This window comes from Oscarella lobularis, chromosome 1, assembly GCF_947507565.1.
Source record: "Oscarella lobularis chromosome 1, ooOscLobu1.1, whole genome shotgun sequence".
Classification (NCBI taxonomy): Eukaryota; Metazoa; Porifera; class Homoscleromorpha; order Homosclerophorida; family Oscarellidae; genus Oscarella; species Oscarella lobularis.
The window spans coordinates 3,513,847-3,532,542 of NC_089175.1; the positions used below are offsets into that span (position 1 = coordinate 3,513,847).

The window sequence follows — 18,696 nt, forward strand, 5'->3', positions numbered from 1 at the left end:
CTCTCAGAGGGGATAGGGTGACATTGCAGTATTTCTTTCGCGGCGAAGCTCAGTCAGTACTTTTTGGTTGGTCTATAATAGTCGGAGGGGTTTCGACTTCGTTATCCGTTGTTCAAAACCCCGCTCGATTCACGACGACCAATTCTGGTCTGAATGCAACGATTGCTTTCAACTTCGATGCGACGATTCCGGACGGCGCGTCATTTCGTCCTGTAGCCACGGCTATTATTAATTCGTCATCGTCGTTGCACTTTGCTGGATCAGTGACAGTAAAGCTCGGAGGTAGTCTACTGTAGTACACGTACTTTTGCTCAGATGCACGTTTTCTGATCTATTTAGTAATTCCCAAGCTTGACAAAATTTCAAATGTCTTTGTTGCTGAGGGAGACCCAATAAATATCGCCGTAAATGTCATTGAAGGAAGGCCGAATCCAAATGTTACATTCACAACTCGTGATCAATTGCCAATGTTTGTGGCTCTGAACTCAACGCACTATCTAATCAGAAAGATGAGCGCGTCCGTTTCTGACGGAGGAGTTTATAGGGTTGAAGCAACGAATGCAGTTGGAAGAAATACAACAAATTTCACAATCACAGTTCGTTGTAAGTGACACAGAAAGTTGATGCACGAGAGAAAACATGTTTTTGGCAGTTCTGAAATTGCTTGACTGTGATTTGTGCAATGCAAAGAATGGGAGTATAGCAAACTGTACTTTCAGTTCCAGTCCAAAGCCTACTGAAGTTGAATTTGACAGCCAGATAGTTCCAATGAAGGAAGTGGTTGAATTTGACATGGACAACTATGTTGTATCTGTGGCAATACCTGGACAACCTCGTCAGTACACATTTATGATAACCAATGGGTACAGTTCTCCAATTGTGATAGAATGTAAGCCATTATTTTGTGTGTAAGTGCAGCTAATATTGTTTCATTGTAGGCAACCCACCTGTAGCTACAGTTGCTCCATCATTGTTTGCCACAGGTCAATTTTGTGTCTAGCGGAAGTTACTTGTACTGGGCAGTATGCATTTGTAGACAAGAAAGTGACTGAAATAAGTAAAATGACTTCTCAGTCACCGTCACCAAGCATCACTGAAGGGAGTTGTGAAAGAAACAAAGGTGCTTTGTTGTAGATGGGTGTAGAGAAGTAAATTTTAAGTGGAGATATATTATGCAGGCTACATCGCTGCGATAGCAGTTCTTTCTGTGTTGCTTAGTGCTGCTCTAATTGGAATATTGATCCTTTGTGTTTACATGAAACGGTATTGATATTTACCATTTGATTGTTCGCACCTTTATTTTTGTAATGATGTAGAGGAAAGAGGAAAGAAGATCCTGTTTCAGCAAAGGAAACAGAGAAAGAAAAAGACGTTGAAATGCATTCAAGCTCGCTCTATCAAGATGCGTCGAAACTTACAAGGGTGACAGAAACTCATGCAAAGGGTACTGCTGCCATGGCTGAGTATGCTTCAATTCCAGAGACAAAGTAGCACCAAAGTTCTTGCACTGTAGGCTCGGTTGTAACTTCTTGTGGACACGTTTCTCTTTGTAACTGCCTTTATAATCCTTTTTTTTCTAATCTTTTCTGAAAACATTGCAACAAAGAAGCAACCGCTGGGGAAGCAGATTTTTCGACGATTCCGTTAACATGTTATTCGCAGCCACAGAGCAGACAAACTGCGTCCACAGTCTATGCTGCGTCGATCTCAGATCTTTTGCAGCGTACAATAAGTGAAGAAAAATTGCGTAGCTTTCTTTCTTCAGAAGTAGACGACATAGCAGGAATTACAGATGGAAACGGTATTCCATAGGCACCGACCGTACCTGCATCTGTCTGTCTTGCTATTGAAACTTTGATTCATTGGAAGGATGCAACGTCTGCAGTCAGGACGTCTGAAACGTATACGCGAACTTCTGAATATGTCACAGAGACGTAAAGTAATCGCTATGTTATCTCCTGAAATCGCCGGAAACGTCTGATTTTGTAGACGTTTCAGTTGAAAGGAATTTTTTCGAGTCAGTGCGCAGCGAAAAATGTGACATGTAGGGAACTTTTATAGCAGCTAGTTGTTGAAACATGTACAGCCTATAAGTAGCAAACAATGCCGATATCAAAGCTTCAGGACACAAAGAAGAGCAAGAACGATCAAAGACAACCACCAACAGTGATGGAAAGGAAGCACATGCAGTTACACTCCTAAGTTTCAGATTCTCCGCCGTCTTGCGACGGCATCACTTGGTGGGCGTACTGATACTCGTTGTGCTAGTTATTAATTAAAGGTCTTTAAAACTAAAGCAACATCAAATTATTATACTCACCGACTGGTTGGTGCTATCGTAGTAGTTGGTACTGCCGTTGTAGATAAAGTAGGAACAGATTGGTTGCCTATAATGAGAACAATAGTACCTGCAGTTTTACAAAAAGACGACTCACATTCTACCAGAATTGGAGAACTGCACCCATTGCTTATCATCAGTGCGTACTGACGAGGTTTCCCATGTATTGACACAGATATGACATAATTTTCAAATCCAACCGCTTCCTTCACTGGAACTAACTGGTTGTCAAATTTGACTTCAGTAGGCCTTGGACTAGAACTGAAAGTACAGTTCACTACGCTCCCATTGTTTGCATTGCACAAATCACAGTCAAGCAATCTAAGAACTGCCCAAAACACGTTTCTCTTGTACGCCAAACTTTGTGCCACTTACGATGAACTGTGACTGTGAAATTTAATGCATCTTTTCCAACTGCATTCATTGCGTCAAGCCGTTAACCCTATAAACTCCTTCATCAGAAATAGACGTGGTCATCTTTCTGATTAGATAATGCGTTGAATTCAGAGCCACAAACATCGATGATTGATCAGGAGTTGTGCTTAGCTAAGAGTGTGACATTTGGATTCGGTCTTCCGTCAAAGACATGAACAGAAATATTGTCTCCCTCGGCAATCACATGAGAAATACGATCAAGTTGAATTTTGGGAATTACTAGACACGCTCGATGCGCGCACACGTGCAGTGAATCAAGGAATAGCAGTACCTCCGAGTTTTAGGCGACTGATCCGGCAAACGACGATGACGAAAACGTCATACCCCTAATTACAGTCGTGACCGTAACTAAAGGACGAAATGACAATTCGTCTGCAATCGACGCATCGAAGTCAAACTCCAGCGTTGCAGTTAGACCAGAAGCGTTAGCGGAGAATCGAGCGGGATTTGGAACATTGAATAAAGAAGTCGATTTTGCTCCAAGGCTCAGAAACCATTGAAAAGTTACTGACTGAGCTGCGACGCGAGAGGTGTACGTCAATGTCACCCTATCTCCACGAAGAGCGAATAAATCAGTACACGTTGAACTACAGACACCTTTTTTCTCAAACGTAGACTAGTCATGAGTGAACAAACCAGATTCTGAGTATTATGCAATGGTTAGAAGAAAACGATGCATAGATTCGTCCGAGACATGACACACAGCTGCGGCGGAGCGAAAGTTAATCTACGCATGCGCAATGAAAGTCATAGCCTACTTCGGGCTGTTCTTCAGTTTTATTGTATTTTCAGAATCAGGTTTGAGGTGTGTTTTTGGCGGTAAGCTCTTTTATGACAGAATTACTTTAGTTCAACGTTCGGCGATTGTCGGAGAGCCTGGTTCTAATATTGATCTATTCGCTCTCCGTGGGGATACGGTGACACTGCGGTATTTTTGTCGCCTCCCAGCTCAGTCAGTACTTTTTGGTTGGTTTATAATCGTCGATGGCGTTTCGACTTCTTTATCCGGTGTTTCTAACCCCGCTCGATTCACGACAAGTGTTTCTGGTCCAAATGCAACGCTGGAGTTCAACTTCGATGCGACGATTCAGGACGGCGCATCATTTCGCCCTGTGGCCACTGTTATTATTGGTTCGTCTTCGTCATCAACGTTTGCTGGATCGGTCACAGTAAAACTCGGAGGTAGTACGGTACTGTTTGATATTCACTGTACGTGTGCGAATCTATTGCATTTAGTACTTCCCAAACTTGGCAGACTTTCTGAGGTCGTGATTGCTGAAGGAGAGCAAATGAATATTGCTGTGAATGTCATTGAGGGAAGGCCAAATCCGAATGTTACATTCTCAAATACAACTCCTGATCAATCATCAATGTTTATGGCTGTCAATTCAACGCACTATCAAATCAGAAAGATGAGCACGTCTATTTCTGATGGAGGAGTTTATAGGGTTGAAGCAATGAATGCGGTTGGAAGAGATTCGATAAATTTCATTGTCACAGTTCATTGTAAGTGGCATGAAATTTGACACAAAAGAGAAATATTCTTTGGCAGTTCTCAGATTGCTTGACTGTGATTTGTGCGATGTAAAGAATGGAAGCATAGTGAACTGTAATTTCAGTTCTAGTTCAGAGCCCAAAGTCAAACTTGACAACCAGTTAGTGGAAGTGGTTGGATTTGACAATTACAGTTATGTCGTACCTGTACCAATACGTGGGCAGCCTCGTCAATTGATGATAAGCAATGGCTACAGCTCTCCAATTTTGGTAGAATGTGAGTCATTCGTTTTCGTAACGTGACAATAAAGAATATTTTTTTGTTATAGGCATCAGACCTGTAACTACAGTTGCTCCATCATTATTTACCACAGGTCAATTCGCCTAGCTTAAGTCAGTTGTACTGGGCAACATGCATTTGTAGGCAAGAAAGTGACTGAAGCAAATGAAATTACTTTTCAGTCACTGTCACCAAGCAAGGCTGAAGGGAGTTGTGAAAGAAATGAAGGTGCGTTGTTGTAAATGAGTGTGGTACATTTCAAGTGGATATATACGTAGGCTACATCGCTGCAATAGCAGTTCTTTCTGTGTTGCTTAGTGCTGCTCTAATTGGAATATTGATTGTTTGGATTTACATGAAACGGTATTTATCTTTACCATTTGATTGATTGATCACATCTTTTTTTTGTAATGATGTAGCGGAAAGAGGAAAGAAGATCCTATTTCAGCAAAGGAAACAGAGAAAGAAAAAGACGTTGAAATGCATTCAAGCTCGCTCTATCAAGATGCATCAAAACTTACAAGGGTCACAGAAACTCGTGCAAAGGGTAGTGCTGCCATGGCTGAGTATGCTTCAATTCCAGAGACAAAGTAGCACTAAAGTTCTTTGTGGACACGTTTCTCTTTGTAACTGCCTTTATAGTTCTTTTTTTCTAATCTTTTCTGAAAACATTGCAACAAAGAAGCAACCGCTGGGGAAGCAGATTTTTCGACGATTCCGTTAACATGTTATTCGCAGCGACAGAGCAGACAAACTGCGTCCACAGTCTATGCATGCTGCGTCGATCCAAGATCTTTTGCAGCGTACAATAAGTGAAGAAAAATTGCGTAGCTTTGCTTTCTTCAGAAGTAGACGACATGCATAGGAGGAATTACAGATGAAAATCGCATTCCATAGACACCGACCGTGCGTACATCTGTCTCTCGCTATTGAAACTTTGATTCATTGGAAGGATGCAACGTCGGCAGTCAGGACGTCTGAAACGTATACGCCAACTTCTGAATATGTAACAGAGACGTAAAGTAATCGCTATGTTAACTCCTGAAATCGCCGGAAACGTCTGATTTTGTAGACGTTTCAGTTGAAAGGAATTTTTTCGAGTTAGTGCGCAGCGAAAGTGTAACATGTTACTTGTAGGGAACTTCTATAGCAGCTAGTTGTTGAAACATGTACAAGTAGCAAACAATGCCGATATCAAAGCTTCACAGGACACAAAAAAGAACAAGAACAATCAAAGACAGACTACAAACACCACAACCAACAGTGATGGAAAGGAAGCACAGAGGCAGCTAAACTCCTAAGTTTCATATTCTGCGCCGTCTTGCAACGGCATCACTTGGTGGTCGTACTGATACCCGTTGTGCTAGGTATTAGAGGTCTTTAAAAATAAACCATCATCAAATTATTATATTCACCGACTGGTTGGTGCTATCGTTGTAGTTGGTGCTATCGTTGTAGTTGGTACTGCCGTTGTAGATAAAGTAGGAACAGATTGATTGCCTACAATAAGAACAATGATACCTGCAATTTTACAAAAAGACGACTCACATTCTACCAGAATTGGAGAACTGTACCCATTGCTTATCATCAGTGCGTACTGACGAGGTTTCCCATGTATTGGCACAGATATGACATAATTGTCAAATCCAACCGCTTCTTTCACTAGAACTAACTGGTTGTCAAATTTGACTTCAATAGGCCTTGGACTGGAACTGAAAGTACAGTTCACTACGCTCCCATTGTTTGCATTGCACAAATCACAGTCAAGCAATCTAAGAACTGCCCAAAACACGTTTCTCTTGTACGCCAAACTTCGTGTCACTTACGATAAACTGTGACTGTGAAATTTATTGCATCTTTTCCAACTGCATTCGTTGCTTCAACCCTATAAACTCCTTCATCAGAAATAGACGTGTTCATCTTTCTGATTAGATAATGCGTTGAATTCAGAGCCACAAACATTGATGATTGATCAGGAGTTGTGTTTGGGAGTGTTACATTTGGATTCGGTCTTCCGTCAATGACATGAACAGAAATATTAATTGGGTTTCCCTCGGCAATCACATGAGAAATACAATCAAGTTGAATTTTGGGAATTACTAAACACGTTCGATGAGCGCACACGTGCATTGAATCAAAGAACAACAGTACCTCCGAGTTTTACGGCGACTGATCCGGCAAACGACGATGACGAAGACGGCATACCACTAATTACAGTCGTGACCGTAACTAAAGGACGAAATGACAATCCGTCTGCAATCGACGCATCGAAGTCAAACTCCAGCGTTGCAGTTAGACCAGAAGCGTTAGCGGAGAATCGAGCGGGATTTGGAACATTGAATAAAGAAGTCGAATTGCCTCCAAGGCTCAGAAACCATTGAAAAGTTACTGGCTGAGCTGCGACGCGAGAGGTGTACGTCAATGTCACCCTATCTCCACGAAGAGCGAATAAATCAGTACTGGAACCGGATTCTCCGACAATCGCCGAACGTTGAACTAGAGAGGTTTTGACCTTACTAATCGCAATTGCTAGTAAACAAACCAGATTCCGAGTTTGATGCCATGGCTAAAAGACAAACGACGCAGAAAATCACCGAATCCATTGCCCGGAATTAAAGAATTAAGTGCGCGTGCGCTTTGAGCAATGAAAGGCTCGGGTTACTTTTGCTTGTTCTTCCATTTTGTCGCATTTTCAGAGCCCGGTTTGGCGTGAGGTTATTATAAAGAGAGTCAATAAATTAAAATTAATCTAGTTCGGCGTTCGGCGATTGTCGGAGAGTCCGGTTCCAGTACCAGTTTATTCGCTCTTCGTGGAGACAGGGTGACATTGACGTACACCTACCGCATCGCAGTTCAGTCAATAACGTTTGGATGGTTTTTGAGTTTTGGAGGCAATTCGACTTCTTTGTCCGCTATTCCAAACCCTGATCGATTCTCAGCGAGGGTTTCTAATCCAAATGCAACGCTGGAGTTTGTCTTTGACGCGTCAATTCCGGACGGATCGTTATTTCGTTCTCTGGTCACTGTCACGACTATAACTAACGGTGTTCCGTCTTCGTCATCATCGTTTGCTGGATCAGTCGCCCTAAAACTCGGAGGTACGATTCGTAGTTTGATTTACTGCACGTGTGCGCGCATCGAGCGTGTTTAGCATTTCCCAAAGTTGACAGTATTTCTGATGTTGTGATTGCTGAGGGAGAGCCAATTATTAACGCTGTGAGTGTCATTGAAGGAAGGCCAAACCCAATAGTTACACTCATAAACACAACTCGTGATCAATCGCTAATGCTTGTGGCTCTGAATTCAGCTCAATATCAAATCAGGAAGACTAGAGCATCTATTTCTGATGGAGGAGTGTATAGGGTTGAAGCAACGAATGCAGTTGGAAAAGATATAATAAATTTCACGGTGACAGTTCATTGTAAGTTGCATGGAATTCGGCATACAAGAAAAATATTGCACATTCTGTTTTTGGACAGTTCTTAGATTGCTTGACTGTGATTTGTGTAGTGCAACCAAAAAGAGCACGGTGAACTGTATTTTCAGCTCCAGTCCAAAGCCTACTGAAGTCAGGTTTAACAACCAGTTAGTCCCAGTGAACGAAGCGGTTGTATTTGACAATTATGTCAATTATGTTGTGTCTGTCCCTATATCTGGGCAACCTCGTCAGTTGATGATAAGCAATAAATACAGTTCTCCAATTTTGGTAAAATGTGAGTCATTCCTTTTTGTAACGTGACGATAAAGATGAAGTGTTTTTGTCATAGGCAACCGACCTCTGACTACAGTTGCCTCAGCACTGTTTACCACAGGTCAAGTTTTGCTTAGCGGAGGTTAGTGTACTAAGCATTTTGCACTTGCAGGCAAGAGAGTGACTGAAGTGAATGAAATTACTTTTCAGTCACCAAGCAACGCTGAAGGGAGCTGTGGAAGAAACGAAGGTACTTTGCTGTAGATGAGTGTAAAGATGTAAATTTCAAGTGGAGATATACGCAGGTTACATCGCTGCAATAGCAGTTCTTTCTGCGTTGCTTAGTGCTACTCTAATTGGAATATTGATTCTTTGGATTTACGTGAAACGGTATTGATTCTTACCATGTGATTGTTTACATCTTTATTTTGTAATGGTCTAGTGGAAAGAGGAAAGAAGATCCTATTTCAGTAAAGGCAAAGGAGAAAGTAAAGGACGTTGAAATGCATCCAAGCTCGCTCTATCAAGATGCATCAAAACTGACAAAGGCGACAGAAACTCATGCAAAGGGTAGTACCAAGGCTGTGTATGCTTCAATTTCAGAGACAAAGTAGCGCAAAGTTTATTAGGCTTGGTTGACTCTTCTTGTCGACACGTTTCTCTTTGTAACTGCCTTTATAATTCTTTCTTTTCTGAACATTGCAGCAACAGCAGTAGAAGCAGATGGTGTTTAAACAATTCTTTGGTAGAAGGCAGTCGCAGAGCAGACAAACTGCGTCGATCTAAGATCTTTCAGAGCGTACAACAAGTGAAGAAAGATTTCGTAGCTTTGCTTTCTTCAAATTTACGAGCTCATCAGAGGTTAGCTATTGGAATCATGCAGAAGTAGACGACATAGCGGGTAGTAGTGCACATGGAAACGGTATTCTATAGGTGAAGTACTATACGTGCATCTGTCTATCTTGCTATTACCGGTAAAAGGAAACTTTGATTCATTGAAGGATGCAATGTCGGAAGCCAGGACGTCTGAAAAGTACGCGAACTTCTGAAGTAAAGTAATTATCCCCTAAAATTGTCGGAAACGTCTGATTCGTAGACGTCCCAGTTAAACGAAATTTTTTTCGAGTCAGTGCACCGTAGGAAACTTTCCCAGTTGTTGTTGAAACATCTACAGCCTATGTAGCAAACAATGCTGACATCAAAGCTTCATAGGACACAAAGAAGAGCAAGAACAAACACAGGCTACAAACGCCACAACCAACAGCGATGGAAAGGAAACAGAGAAGCAGCTAAACTTCTAAATTTCAGATTCTGCGTCGTCCTGCAACGCCACTACTCGGGGGGTGTATTGATACCCGTTGTGCTAAACATTAATTAAAGATTTTTAATTAAAGCTGAAGTGACAAAATCATATTCACCGACTGGTTGGTGCTGTGGTCGTAGATAAAGTAGGAACAGATTGGTTGCCTATAATGAGAACAATAGTACCTGCAGTTTTACAAAAAGAATGACTCACATTCTACCAGAATTGGAGAACTGTACCCATTGCTTATCATCAGTGCGTACTGACGAGGTTGCCCAGGTATTGACACAGATATGACATAATTGTCAAACCCAACCGCTTCCTTCACCGGAACTAACTGGTTGTCAAATTTGACTACTGAAAGTACAGTTCACTATGCTTCCATTGCTTGCATTGCACAAATCGCAGTCACACAATCTAAGAACTGCCCAAAACATGTTTCTCTGGTGCGCTGGATTCCGTGCAGCTTACAATGAACTGTGACTGTGAAATTTATCGAATCTCTTCCAATTGCTTTCATTGCTTCAACCCTATAAACTCCTCCATCAGAAATAGACGTGCTTATCTTTCTGATTTGATAGTGCGTTGAATTCAGAGCCACAAGCATTGGCAATTGATCACGAGTTGCGTTTGAGCATGTAACATCTGGACTCGGCTTTCCTTCAATGACGTTGACAGCAATATTTATTGGGTCTCCCTCAGCAATCACAACGTCAGAAATACTGCCAAGTTTGGGAATTACTAACCACAACAGATTTTCACATATAATACAGTAAGTCAATAGTGCGCATATGCAACCACAGTTGCACTATTTTATGCAACCGCGGTCATACGGCGTACTGGTACTGTACATCGTACCTCCGACTTTTACCGTGACGGATCCAGCAAACGAAGATGACGAAGAGAGCACACCGTCAGTAGTTACAGTCGTGACTATGACCAGCGGACGAAATGACGATCCATCCGGAATCGATGAATCGAAAGTGAAATCCAACGATGCCTTTAAACCGGAACTACTTTCCCTGAATCCGGCGGCGTTTAGATAAGAACGAACAGAGATCGGCGTATCGTTTCGACCCGCCGCGGCCACGGCGATGAACCACCCAAAAGAGATTGAAGGAGCTAAGCCGCGAAAGGGGTAGTGGTACGTCAATGTCACCCTATCTCTATGGAGTGCGTATAGAACAGTACTGGATCCTTTCTCTCCGAGAACAGCCGAACGTTGTTGAACTAAAGATATTGTTTTCTTAGTGCTTGCTGGAGTGAACGCATATCGAACCGGGTTCTGAAATGACGAGAAAACTGAAAAACACGCACGAACCAAAGTAATTAATGTTTTCATTGCGCATGCCTACCTTATTTGCATTTATTAAATTGTACTAGCGAACAGCCATGAGTCAGGCAAACCTCTGCATTTCTCTTAAATTTAACCATTGCAACGATTAATTAAAGCAGTCGAAGAAGCCTTAGTAGGTCGACGTTTGGCCATTGTCGGAGAGTCCGGTTAATTAATTAGAGATAGTTTGTGCTTTGAAAGTTTAGTTGTCTCTACTCGTTCAAGTGTCACGATAGCTGCTGTAAAATTTGACCCACATCCTGCGCGTGCAAAAGATTTTTTAGGTAATGGCTAATCTTAATCTGATGAACAAACAAGATGTCTCCACAGTAAGCTTCCCTACAGTGTACCCTACTTGAATACAGTAATGGCTTTCAAGCTTCCTGCGAGGAAAATCTTTGATGCGAATTCAAAGAAGGAAGTCTGAATACCAGAGTTCTGGCTATTCATCTATTTCTACTCGTCTTGAGGTCCTTGCTGTAAATAATTTTTACGTACTCACGAAATACTATCTTTAGAGGAGAAAGCAGATAGATTAGACCCAAAAGGGTTGAAATGCACTCAAGCTCATTATATGCCTTGGCGAAGGATCAAGCACAAAAGAGGAAGTACCGGAACATGCCTCCATCTCAGAGGCTGGAAAGTGACTCAATGCCTTCTTGCGCAGTTGCCATCACCCTTTTTTGAGTTTTGTATCAATCTTTGTCTGTATTTTGAAGTAACTTAATTAATTTCATTCAACTCTACTGTTCAATAGTAAAGCTAAATTTAGCTCGAAGTAGACACTGACGAAATATTGTCACATCAGCATATCGGCAGAAGACAGGGTGAGACTGCTTTGACCCAAGAAAGCCCTGCTGACTGGCTTTGCACACATGAAAGCAAAAGTTTCAAGGTCTGCATTAGTTTGCTTTATCCTAAGGCCAACACTAAAACCAGGAAGCCTTGATTACTAATGGAACCAGTACGTCCCGATTCGTTCCGAGGCTGTCTTGTAAAAAATCTGCTCAAACGGATCTTTCAGTGATTCGCCCCACTAAGTCAGAGTGGATCGAGGATCATATCTTAGCATATTGAAGAGGCGCCGACTCACTGAGTACGTGAAAGTCGCGGATTTTGTCTACGGGTCCACAGAAGTACTGTATCACCTAAAAGATGTATGACTCTGGCTCATCAGCGATCGACGACGTCACGGCACGGATTTTACAGAAAGTCACTGTCATCTAAAGACTGGATTGCATACCCTATAAGTATTTCAGTTTTATTTCTCACTGAAATGAGTAACCGAGTTTCATTGGAGCAAATCGAATGAACCGATGCGTCGAAACGTCGGTTTTCCCGAAAGGAGCCTCCAATTGCTAGAACTTGCGGAACGCCATCTTCCTTGTACGTACAGCGTGTTACGTTGGTTGTTTGGACGAAGAAACTTCCTCTCGCGAATAAAAAAAAAGATTTCTATCACGTGACACGTTTGAATCAAGCCCCGTACAGATCTGCAGGGGCTCAGGAGATCCTCTTCATGGTATCAGCACAGAAATACTGTCGAGAGGTTAGACTGACCACGGATTGTAGAGTACTACAATCCGTGGACTGACACATAGGCTACTTGAAAACTACAAAGACTTTTCAGAATCGATCGTGTGGATACCGTCTTGTACCTGACAGAGGATATAGTAGATTTTCGCTTTTCCATGAAAAAAGAATCTAGCCAAATTCAATAGGTGCCTATAAGTAGATTATTGTCACGGTCTTTGTGACGCTATTCTGTACAGCCAAGTCAATACGTTAGGACGTCCCACGCAACTGCCCAGTAAATGTTTTGCTAACGGAGGAACGGCGACAATTTCATATCAATACGTGGGATCCAACGCTGTCGGTTATCTTTGCCTGGTTTACGGTGTCTCCCATGGTTGCGATCACCCGTTTCGATATCTCAACAAACAAGGCTACCGTTGACTCGAGTCTGTCACAATCGATGGACAAGATAAGCAGTTTCATTTGGTAGCAAAATTGGATGAAAGCCGCTAGTCACGTTCACGATGATGCTAGCAGATCCTTCGGTTGAGTGATGACTCATCTCTGTGGACGGTAAATTTGGGAAGCTCTAAAATTAATCGGGTCTAATTAATTAATTAATTTGATTAATTATAGAAGGTGCAAAAGCGATCAGGCTTACGTCTTTGCATGGGTTAACGTGACTTGGACGGGTGTTCTTCAATAAGAATTTGTATCAAACATAATTGAAGCTGTGTGACAAAAGACTTGGAAATTACTAAACAGATTCACAGACTACAGTGAGAGTGCATCAATATCACCTACTGTACCTCCAACTTTTACTGTGACTGATGCGGGCGTCGAACCATTCATTAAAACAACAGTAATCACAGAAACGAGAAGACGAAATGATGATCCGTTTGCAATTGACGCATCAAATTCGAACTTGAGGGTTGCATATAATTGAACCAGAATTTAACATCGAAAAACTGGCAGGGATCGGAACATTGGACAATTTGTCCACTTCTTTGTCAAAGAAGTGGACGACAAAGAAGTGGAATCGCCTCCGCCGACGGTAACAAACCATCCAATGGAGTCTGCAAGTTTGTGATTCATTCTTTTTGTATGACTGATCTTGTTTGATCTTGTTGTCTGTGTCTGACTAGTAAACTGTCCATTATTCGGCTCAGTCTTGGTCGTGTAAATGAATGATTTATCCTCACGTATAGCTCCCTTTACTCGTGCACGTGACAGCTTCCTCTACTCATTTTGATTCTGTTGGAGAGCAAGAACTACGCACTCTTACGTACCATCTATGGTCATATACACCCGCTCGGTGGCGTTGGGTCGTCGTCGTGCCGGTTTGACGATAATTCACTTCGAAGCGGTGACGGTCCATATACGTAGAAAACTGACAGGGCCACCGGCACATGACAACAACCTAAGGGCCGTCGGTGGCAGTCATCGACCAAGACTACGATACAGAAGCACGGACTCTAGAGAAACCGTAGTAGAAGACGTAAAAGAGCCGTGTGGTTTACGCTTTGTGGCTTGTGCGCGACACTGCGCGTGCGTCGGACTGCCTCCTTTCTAGCCGCGTAAGGATCTCGCAAGCCATATCCTTCACACTCCGACTCGGGCTTGCTAGTTTTCCACTTCCATACGTTGAGAATACTCTATGGTCTAGTAAACAGGTGAGAGAGGTAGAACGTGATTGCTATATATCGATCAACTCGTCTGCTGATTAGCCAGTCTTTTCGGTGCACATCTGTGTAGAAGGCCACATTTCTGGGCAGCGATTACAGTCGACTATCAACTCACTGGCCCGGGCTGCTGCGACAGTGCGCGTGTACAGTCTTGGTGTAGCTACAGGTACTCACAGTTATGCAGTTTGTCAGCCGCACAACCGGCTGTCAGAAGTAATGGTCTTTTTTCCTGTAGTTTGGTGTCAGCTTTTTTTAACAAGGTTGAAGCACTCCGTGTCAACAGTCTCACTGCTCCCCTTGCCGCAAGGTACGGCATCCGGTTGTGGTCACCGGTACAGGCGACCACATAATCCGTACTGAGAATGCGCCACTCGGGGGAAATTCTGCTCCCTGTATGCTTAAATTGAAGCGGTGCTTAGCGATACAAGCACATTGTAGAAAATCATCCCGAACCAATACCCGAACCAATACCCGAACCAATACCCGAACTTGCTTGGGAAAATCCCCTCTCCTAATTAGCTGCTAATAGGATTACCTGTTAATTAATAGGTTTTCGCTATGAACGACTCTAAGGCTAAGGCTGTGGCAAGCGCTCGGCCCAAACGTAAAGAGGGTACTAGAGTATCAGGCCCGCGAACGCAACCTCGCTCAAAAGTGTTTTTAGATTGCAAGAGCTCATCCGAGGAATTGTGGGCTCTTTTATCAGAACTTGACATTACAATCAGCATGTCAGAAATGTATGAAAAAAGTTTTCGTCACTTCATGATCTCTTATTGCAAGCGAAACGGCATCAATATCGAATTGTTTCTACAAAAGCACGACTCTCCTCCTCGTGCCAATGACACAATATATTGGGTAGAAACCGAACTTCCACGACGCGGCTGGAAAGATGCACAAATAGCAGCATTATTGGAAGATGCGACGGAAGCAATCGGTTTGGGTAGCTTGTACAACAAGTTTTCAGCTCTTCGAAAGACGCTGACCTGCACAACTTCAGCTGGGTCTGAGCAAGATGCCGACAGCAGCGACAACTATGATATCGGTATGCTTTGGCATTTTTGTTTGCGGGTTCACGTTAGGACGGTGCATGAGCGAGGGGAGAGGTCTCATCCATGCATGCATGAACGCATATAGAGCGCCTTCAGAAAGATGGTCTTTGGAGGGAAAGGCCTTTTTTTGCGAGCATAGAATTAGTCAAATGTAATTGGCAATTCTCCTCTCTAGATCGCGCAATTTCTCTCGTATGTCACCGATTAGGTCACGGATGGAGGCTGTTTTTTGTGCCACTGGGCCTTTGCGACAGTCTGCTTGACGACTGCGATTTGCAAAAAACTATTCCGGCAAAGTGTTTCAGCGCTTTTGCCAAGTGGAAGGAAAAGGAAGGAAAAACCGCCACCATATTTAGACTGTTGCAGGCGTTATGCGAGTCTGACCTTATCGGCACTGCGGAAGAATTGATTGATAAATTACACTTATCCGGTACGTTTATGCTGTACAATCACACCGAATGTGCGAGTAACTGCATATCCAGGAGAAAAGAAATTCAAAAACTTATTGAAGAAATATCGGGCTGAAAGCAAGCCTCAAAGGAGCCGGTAGATACGCATAGCATAGACACGCGCGTAAACGTAAACGCGACGTTTTCGCTTTCAGGCGTAGTCCCGGAAAGGCACGCCGTGTTAACGCTCATCAGTCACCTGCATCTACTCCTCCCGTTTACAGACGTTTGTCTCCCAACCAGCTTCATTCTTCAGATTTGCGTCGCTCAATTATTGAAGTGAGAACTGACGCAAAATCAGAGGACCTCTATTTGCCCGAAGAGCACATAAAGTGCGCGGAAAGCTTTGTTCCTACGGACAAAAGGCACATTCAAGTAATAGCAGTTGGTCAAACGGGTATGGGAAAGACAAAATCTATGAATCGAACCTTTGGCACAATAGCTGCCGTAGCCAGACCTGGACAAGGGGTATGGTTTTGTTATATTTAGGTTAAGCTCTATGTAAATACAGTTGCTTTGCATTTTCTAGTCTGAAACAGCCTCTGTATCTACCTACACTCGCGTGCTGCACAGAGGAGGCGGTGTCGTTCCATTTCGACTTAGCTTTACTGACACTCCAGGCCTGGGCGACAGCGATAGCAGGTTTTTGGATGATGAGATTTGCACTGCCATACGAAACGCTATGAGACCCGATGCTACCGCGTTTTTTCTCTATTTTATTAAGGCTGGCGAATCACGCAACCAGAGGCACATTGCCGCTATAAAAAAGCTCGAAAAAGCGACAGGAAAAGAACTAACTGCCGTAGTGATAACCAATGCAATGAAAATGCCACAGTATGGCGGCGAATGCTCAGATAATCCCGTCGACGAAACGTTTCGAGACTTATATACAGACCTAGTGTCAGCGTGGACCTCGCGGACTAGAACGGGCCCTGCATCTAAGAAAGGACTCGTGTCTGAATACGTAGAATATCTACAACAGTCAGAAGATATAAAATACGATCTTACTGATGTTAGCGAGTTCGGAAAAGAACCCAACGGCGATCCATGGAGTCGCAAGACAAAAAAACTTGTCATTCAACTGTACTCTCGAAGAGAAATTCGTCGTGGATTCAAGGCATGGTTTCGGAAACAGTTGAACAGACCAACTCTTCGAGTCATCAAGATTGAGAACGACACTGTCGAGTACGGAGATGAACGGGGAAAGTACGAGCAGGACTGCCCATGCATGCGCTATCTTCTCTCGAATTAATCTATACTTCTTTCAGATTTGGTCTTCTGCAGTTTCACACGAATCTTAGTCTAGTCTTGCATAGCAAAACTAAGTACGCTTCAATGGTTTTTTCCGTGATGACTTTGGAGGCGGTTCGGGCAGCCACAAAACAGCTAGAACTTACTGTATGTATTTGAATCAGTTTCTTTATCAATTAACATATTAATCTGTACACAGGTCATTGAAGTCGGCTCTCAGCCGAGTGACATCGTCTTAGAAATAGAGGTTAATTAATTAATTAATTAATAATGTCTCTGTGAATCATGCATTTTTGCAACGTAGGCCCCAGAAGACGAATCATGTAAAGCGACTAAAGATGCCAGAGAGGAGTCAAGTAGAGGTGCGTGTAGTACATATACACAGCTCAGAATATTTGCTACAAAACCAACTATACGTACTCGGATTTTTAAAACCCTCTTCAAGTTTATCAGGTTTAACGCAGTTTTTTATAGGATTCCTAAAAGCTATTCTTATGCATATCTGGGTAAGGATCATTTTTTATATAATACAATCACGTTGTCAAATAACACTCTAGGATTGGGTGAAAGACCGCTTTGCAATGAAGCCCAAAACTGGTTGCAAAGCCGCTGGCACACGCTCAAGTGAAACGGTCGTTTGAGTCAAGCCGTGATTTTGGCCGCATGAGCGAAACTTCTTGTATAGTCTTACAGTTTTTGCGCAGACTGTTTGAGAGTGTTTTTATGTTATAAAGAACAAAGCAATTCCAAGGTTATTGCCTCGCGCAACCGCGTATCTTTCTTTTTGGTCAGCCAGTTTTGAAAATAAGATCTTGTTCAGTCTAGCTCGAGCTCTCTAGCTGCTTTGTCTTTTTTGCGGTGTTCTGACCGTGCTTGTATACTAAGGAAACAAGCTCAGGACAGCCTCAAATTATTTGCTAGCTTGCAATACATGTACAGTACGTGGTCAAGTTTCGTGAAGCGAGAAACTTCAGTCAATTAACGTTAGCTGGCCTGTAACAAGTTATCACGCACTCTTGTTTCATTCTACGCAGGCTAATACTGTGAATATTCAATGAGTATGTTCTTGTCCAAGTACAGTACCTTACGACATGACATGATTAGATTTTGACATGATTGTAGAACGTTGCAGTTTCACGCCTCTGATTGCTGCTGTTGGGTCTCGGCTGTTTGACAGGTGGTTGTCAGCTCTTTTACTGTCAGCGTTTTTGGCGGAAAGCGCAACACTACTGATGACTTTAGACGCTGTTCGAGCAGCGGCAAAGGAGCTTGAAGTTACTGTACGTTTTTATACCAAATGAGTTTCTTAGTTTTTCGGATTTTTCTCGTCAATACTGTACAGGTCATTAAAGTTTGCTCTAAGTTTGAAGAAAAAAGCACAGCATCTTCGTCGAAAATCTTACGACGGCATGAAAGCGTTTACGAAAGCCAACAGATTGAAAGTGCGACGCTCCTACTACGCCATGTGCGCGCAAAACGCTCCAAGTGATCGGTTGACCCGACGATACGTATACGTCGTTTTCACGTCTGATCACGATGGGGAAAATATAAAGCAAATATGCATGCGTCAGCGGACCGGGCGTGACGAAGGGGCGCGTCGTCGGCAACGTGACGTCGAATCTCGATCTGTATTCGACTATGATGGAGTGGGCGAGACTCGACGTTTCAAAGGACGTCAAGCTCGACGGGCATTCCTTGTCGACGTTTTTCGTTTGATGATCAGAGTCGGACGTCGCCGGCGACGCGACCCGATTTCGTTTTCGGCGAGTATCACTCGAATATGGCCAATACGAGGCATTTTATGATTCGGAAGGAGAATTAAAAGTACACATCGCGTTTGGGACAACGTCGCCGTATGAGAATTATAAAC

The 18,696-nt window shown here is 43.0% G+C and overlaps 5 protein-coding genes and 3 long non-coding RNA genes across 15 annotated transcripts in view; 4 read left to right on the top strand and 4 right to left on the bottom strand.

Moving 5' to 3' along the window:
- Positions 1–17,736, top strand: part of LOC136199901 (uncharacterized) — a 26,168-nt gene extending 8,432 nt beyond the window's left edge. The window contains exons 1-13 of one of the 4 annotated variants that reach the window (XM_065990210.1): positions 13,924–14,065; positions 14,120–14,243; positions 14,313–14,384; positions 14,627–14,690; positions 14,742–15,119; positions 15,302–15,556; positions 15,609–15,672; positions 15,731–16,043; positions 16,105–16,781; positions 16,844–16,973; positions 17,026–17,073; positions 17,131–17,332; positions 17,384–17,736. In XM_065990210.1, coding sequence (XP_065846282.1) covers positions 14,636–14,690; positions 14,742–15,119; positions 15,302–15,556; positions 15,609–15,672; positions 15,731–16,043; positions 16,105–16,781; positions 16,844–16,973; positions 17,026–17,073; positions 17,131–17,332; positions 17,384–17,454 — 2,193 coding nt within the window. In that variant the 5' untranslated portion in view covers positions 13,924–14,065; positions 14,120–14,243; positions 14,313–14,384; positions 14,627–14,635 and the 3' untranslated portion in view covers positions 17,455–17,736. Of the gene's footprint in view, positions 1–13,923; positions 14,066–14,119; positions 14,244–14,312; positions 14,385–14,626; positions 14,691–14,741; positions 15,120–15,301; positions 15,557–15,608; positions 15,673–15,730; positions 16,044–16,104; positions 16,782–16,843; positions 16,974–17,025; positions 17,074–17,130; positions 17,333–17,383 lie in introns of those variants that run through there. The other 3 variants (XM_065990211.1, XM_065990212.1, XM_065990209.1) reach the window with 3 other exon arrangements.
- Positions 7–1,648, top strand: LOC136188595 (uncharacterized). Its single transcript, XM_065976332.1, has 7 exons — positions 7–282; positions 340–603; positions 653–889; positions 939–983; positions 1,037–1,120; positions 1,179–1,263; positions 1,317–1,648. Exons 2-7 carry the CDS (start codon positions 468–470, stop codon positions 1,489–1,491), a joined length of 762 nt encoding a protein of 253 aa, XP_065832404.1. The 5' UTR covers positions 7–282; positions 340–467; the 3' UTR covers positions 1,492–1,648.
- Positions 2,073–3,500, bottom strand: LOC136183888 (uncharacterized). Its single transcript, XR_010669262.1, has 5 exons — positions 3,410–3,500; positions 3,045–3,360; positions 2,436–2,992; positions 2,321–2,387; positions 2,073–2,264 (listed from the first exon to the last, which is right to left on the bottom strand). It is a non-coding gene; the product is annotated as an uncharacterized lncRNA (long non-coding RNA).
- Positions 3,514–5,251, top strand: LOC136183904 (uncharacterized). Its single transcript, XM_065970717.1, has 8 exons — positions 3,514–3,571; positions 3,623–3,955; positions 4,010–4,279; positions 4,326–4,544; positions 4,597–4,641; positions 4,692–4,775; positions 4,826–4,910; positions 4,967–5,251. Exons 1-8 carry the CDS (start codon positions 3,514–3,516, stop codon positions 5,139–5,141), a joined length of 1,269 nt encoding a protein of 422 aa, XP_065826789.1. The 3' UTR covers positions 5,142–5,251.
- On the bottom strand, positions 5,690–7,176 carry LOC136183915 (uncharacterized). The gene is made up of 6 exons (XM_065970726.1): positions 7,090–7,176; positions 6,699–7,043; positions 6,374–6,646; positions 6,096–6,326; positions 5,963–6,047; positions 5,690–5,910 (listed from the first exon to the last, which is right to left on the bottom strand). Exons 1-6 carry the CDS (start codon positions 7,148–7,150, stop codon positions 5,880–5,882), a joined length of 1,026 nt encoding a protein of 341 aa, XP_065826798.1. The 5' UTR covers positions 7,151–7,176; the 3' UTR covers positions 5,690–5,879.
- LOC136183895 (uncharacterized) lies at positions 7,182–8,887 on the top strand. The gene is made up of 8 exons (XM_065970705.1): positions 7,182–7,249; positions 7,301–7,645; positions 7,699–7,968; positions 8,027–8,260; positions 8,315–8,359; positions 8,411–8,488; positions 8,544–8,628; positions 8,681–8,887. Exons 1-8 carry the CDS (start codon positions 7,192–7,194, stop codon positions 8,850–8,852), a joined length of 1,287 nt encoding a protein of 428 aa, XP_065826777.1. The 5' UTR covers positions 7,182–7,191; the 3' UTR covers positions 8,853–8,887.
- LOC136189128 (uncharacterized) lies at positions 9,455–10,760 on the bottom strand. Of its 2 annotated transcripts, XR_010670353.1 has the most exons (5): positions 10,400–10,760; positions 10,013–10,282; positions 9,755–9,965; positions 9,657–9,705; positions 9,455–9,601 (listed from the first exon to the last, which is right to left on the bottom strand). It is a non-coding gene; the product is annotated as an uncharacterized lncRNA (long non-coding RNA). The 2 variants fall into 2 exon arrangements; XR_010670352.1 differs by having other exon boundaries at positions 10,013–10,760.
- Positions 11,656–14,440, bottom strand: LOC136199906 (uncharacterized). Of its 4 annotated transcripts, none has more exons than XR_010673241.1 (8): positions 14,252–14,440; positions 13,913–14,201; positions 13,701–13,867; positions 13,202–13,646; positions 13,054–13,149; positions 12,150–12,956; positions 11,971–12,100; positions 11,656–11,913 (listed from the first exon to the last, which is right to left on the bottom strand). It is a non-coding gene; the product is annotated as an uncharacterized lncRNA (long non-coding RNA). The 4 variants fall into 4 exon arrangements; XR_010673240.1 differs by having other exon boundaries at positions 12,150–12,981; positions 14,252–14,439; XR_010673238.1 differs by having other exon boundaries at positions 12,150–12,997; positions 14,252–14,438.
- Positions 17,737–18,696: the final 960 nt, after the last annotated feature.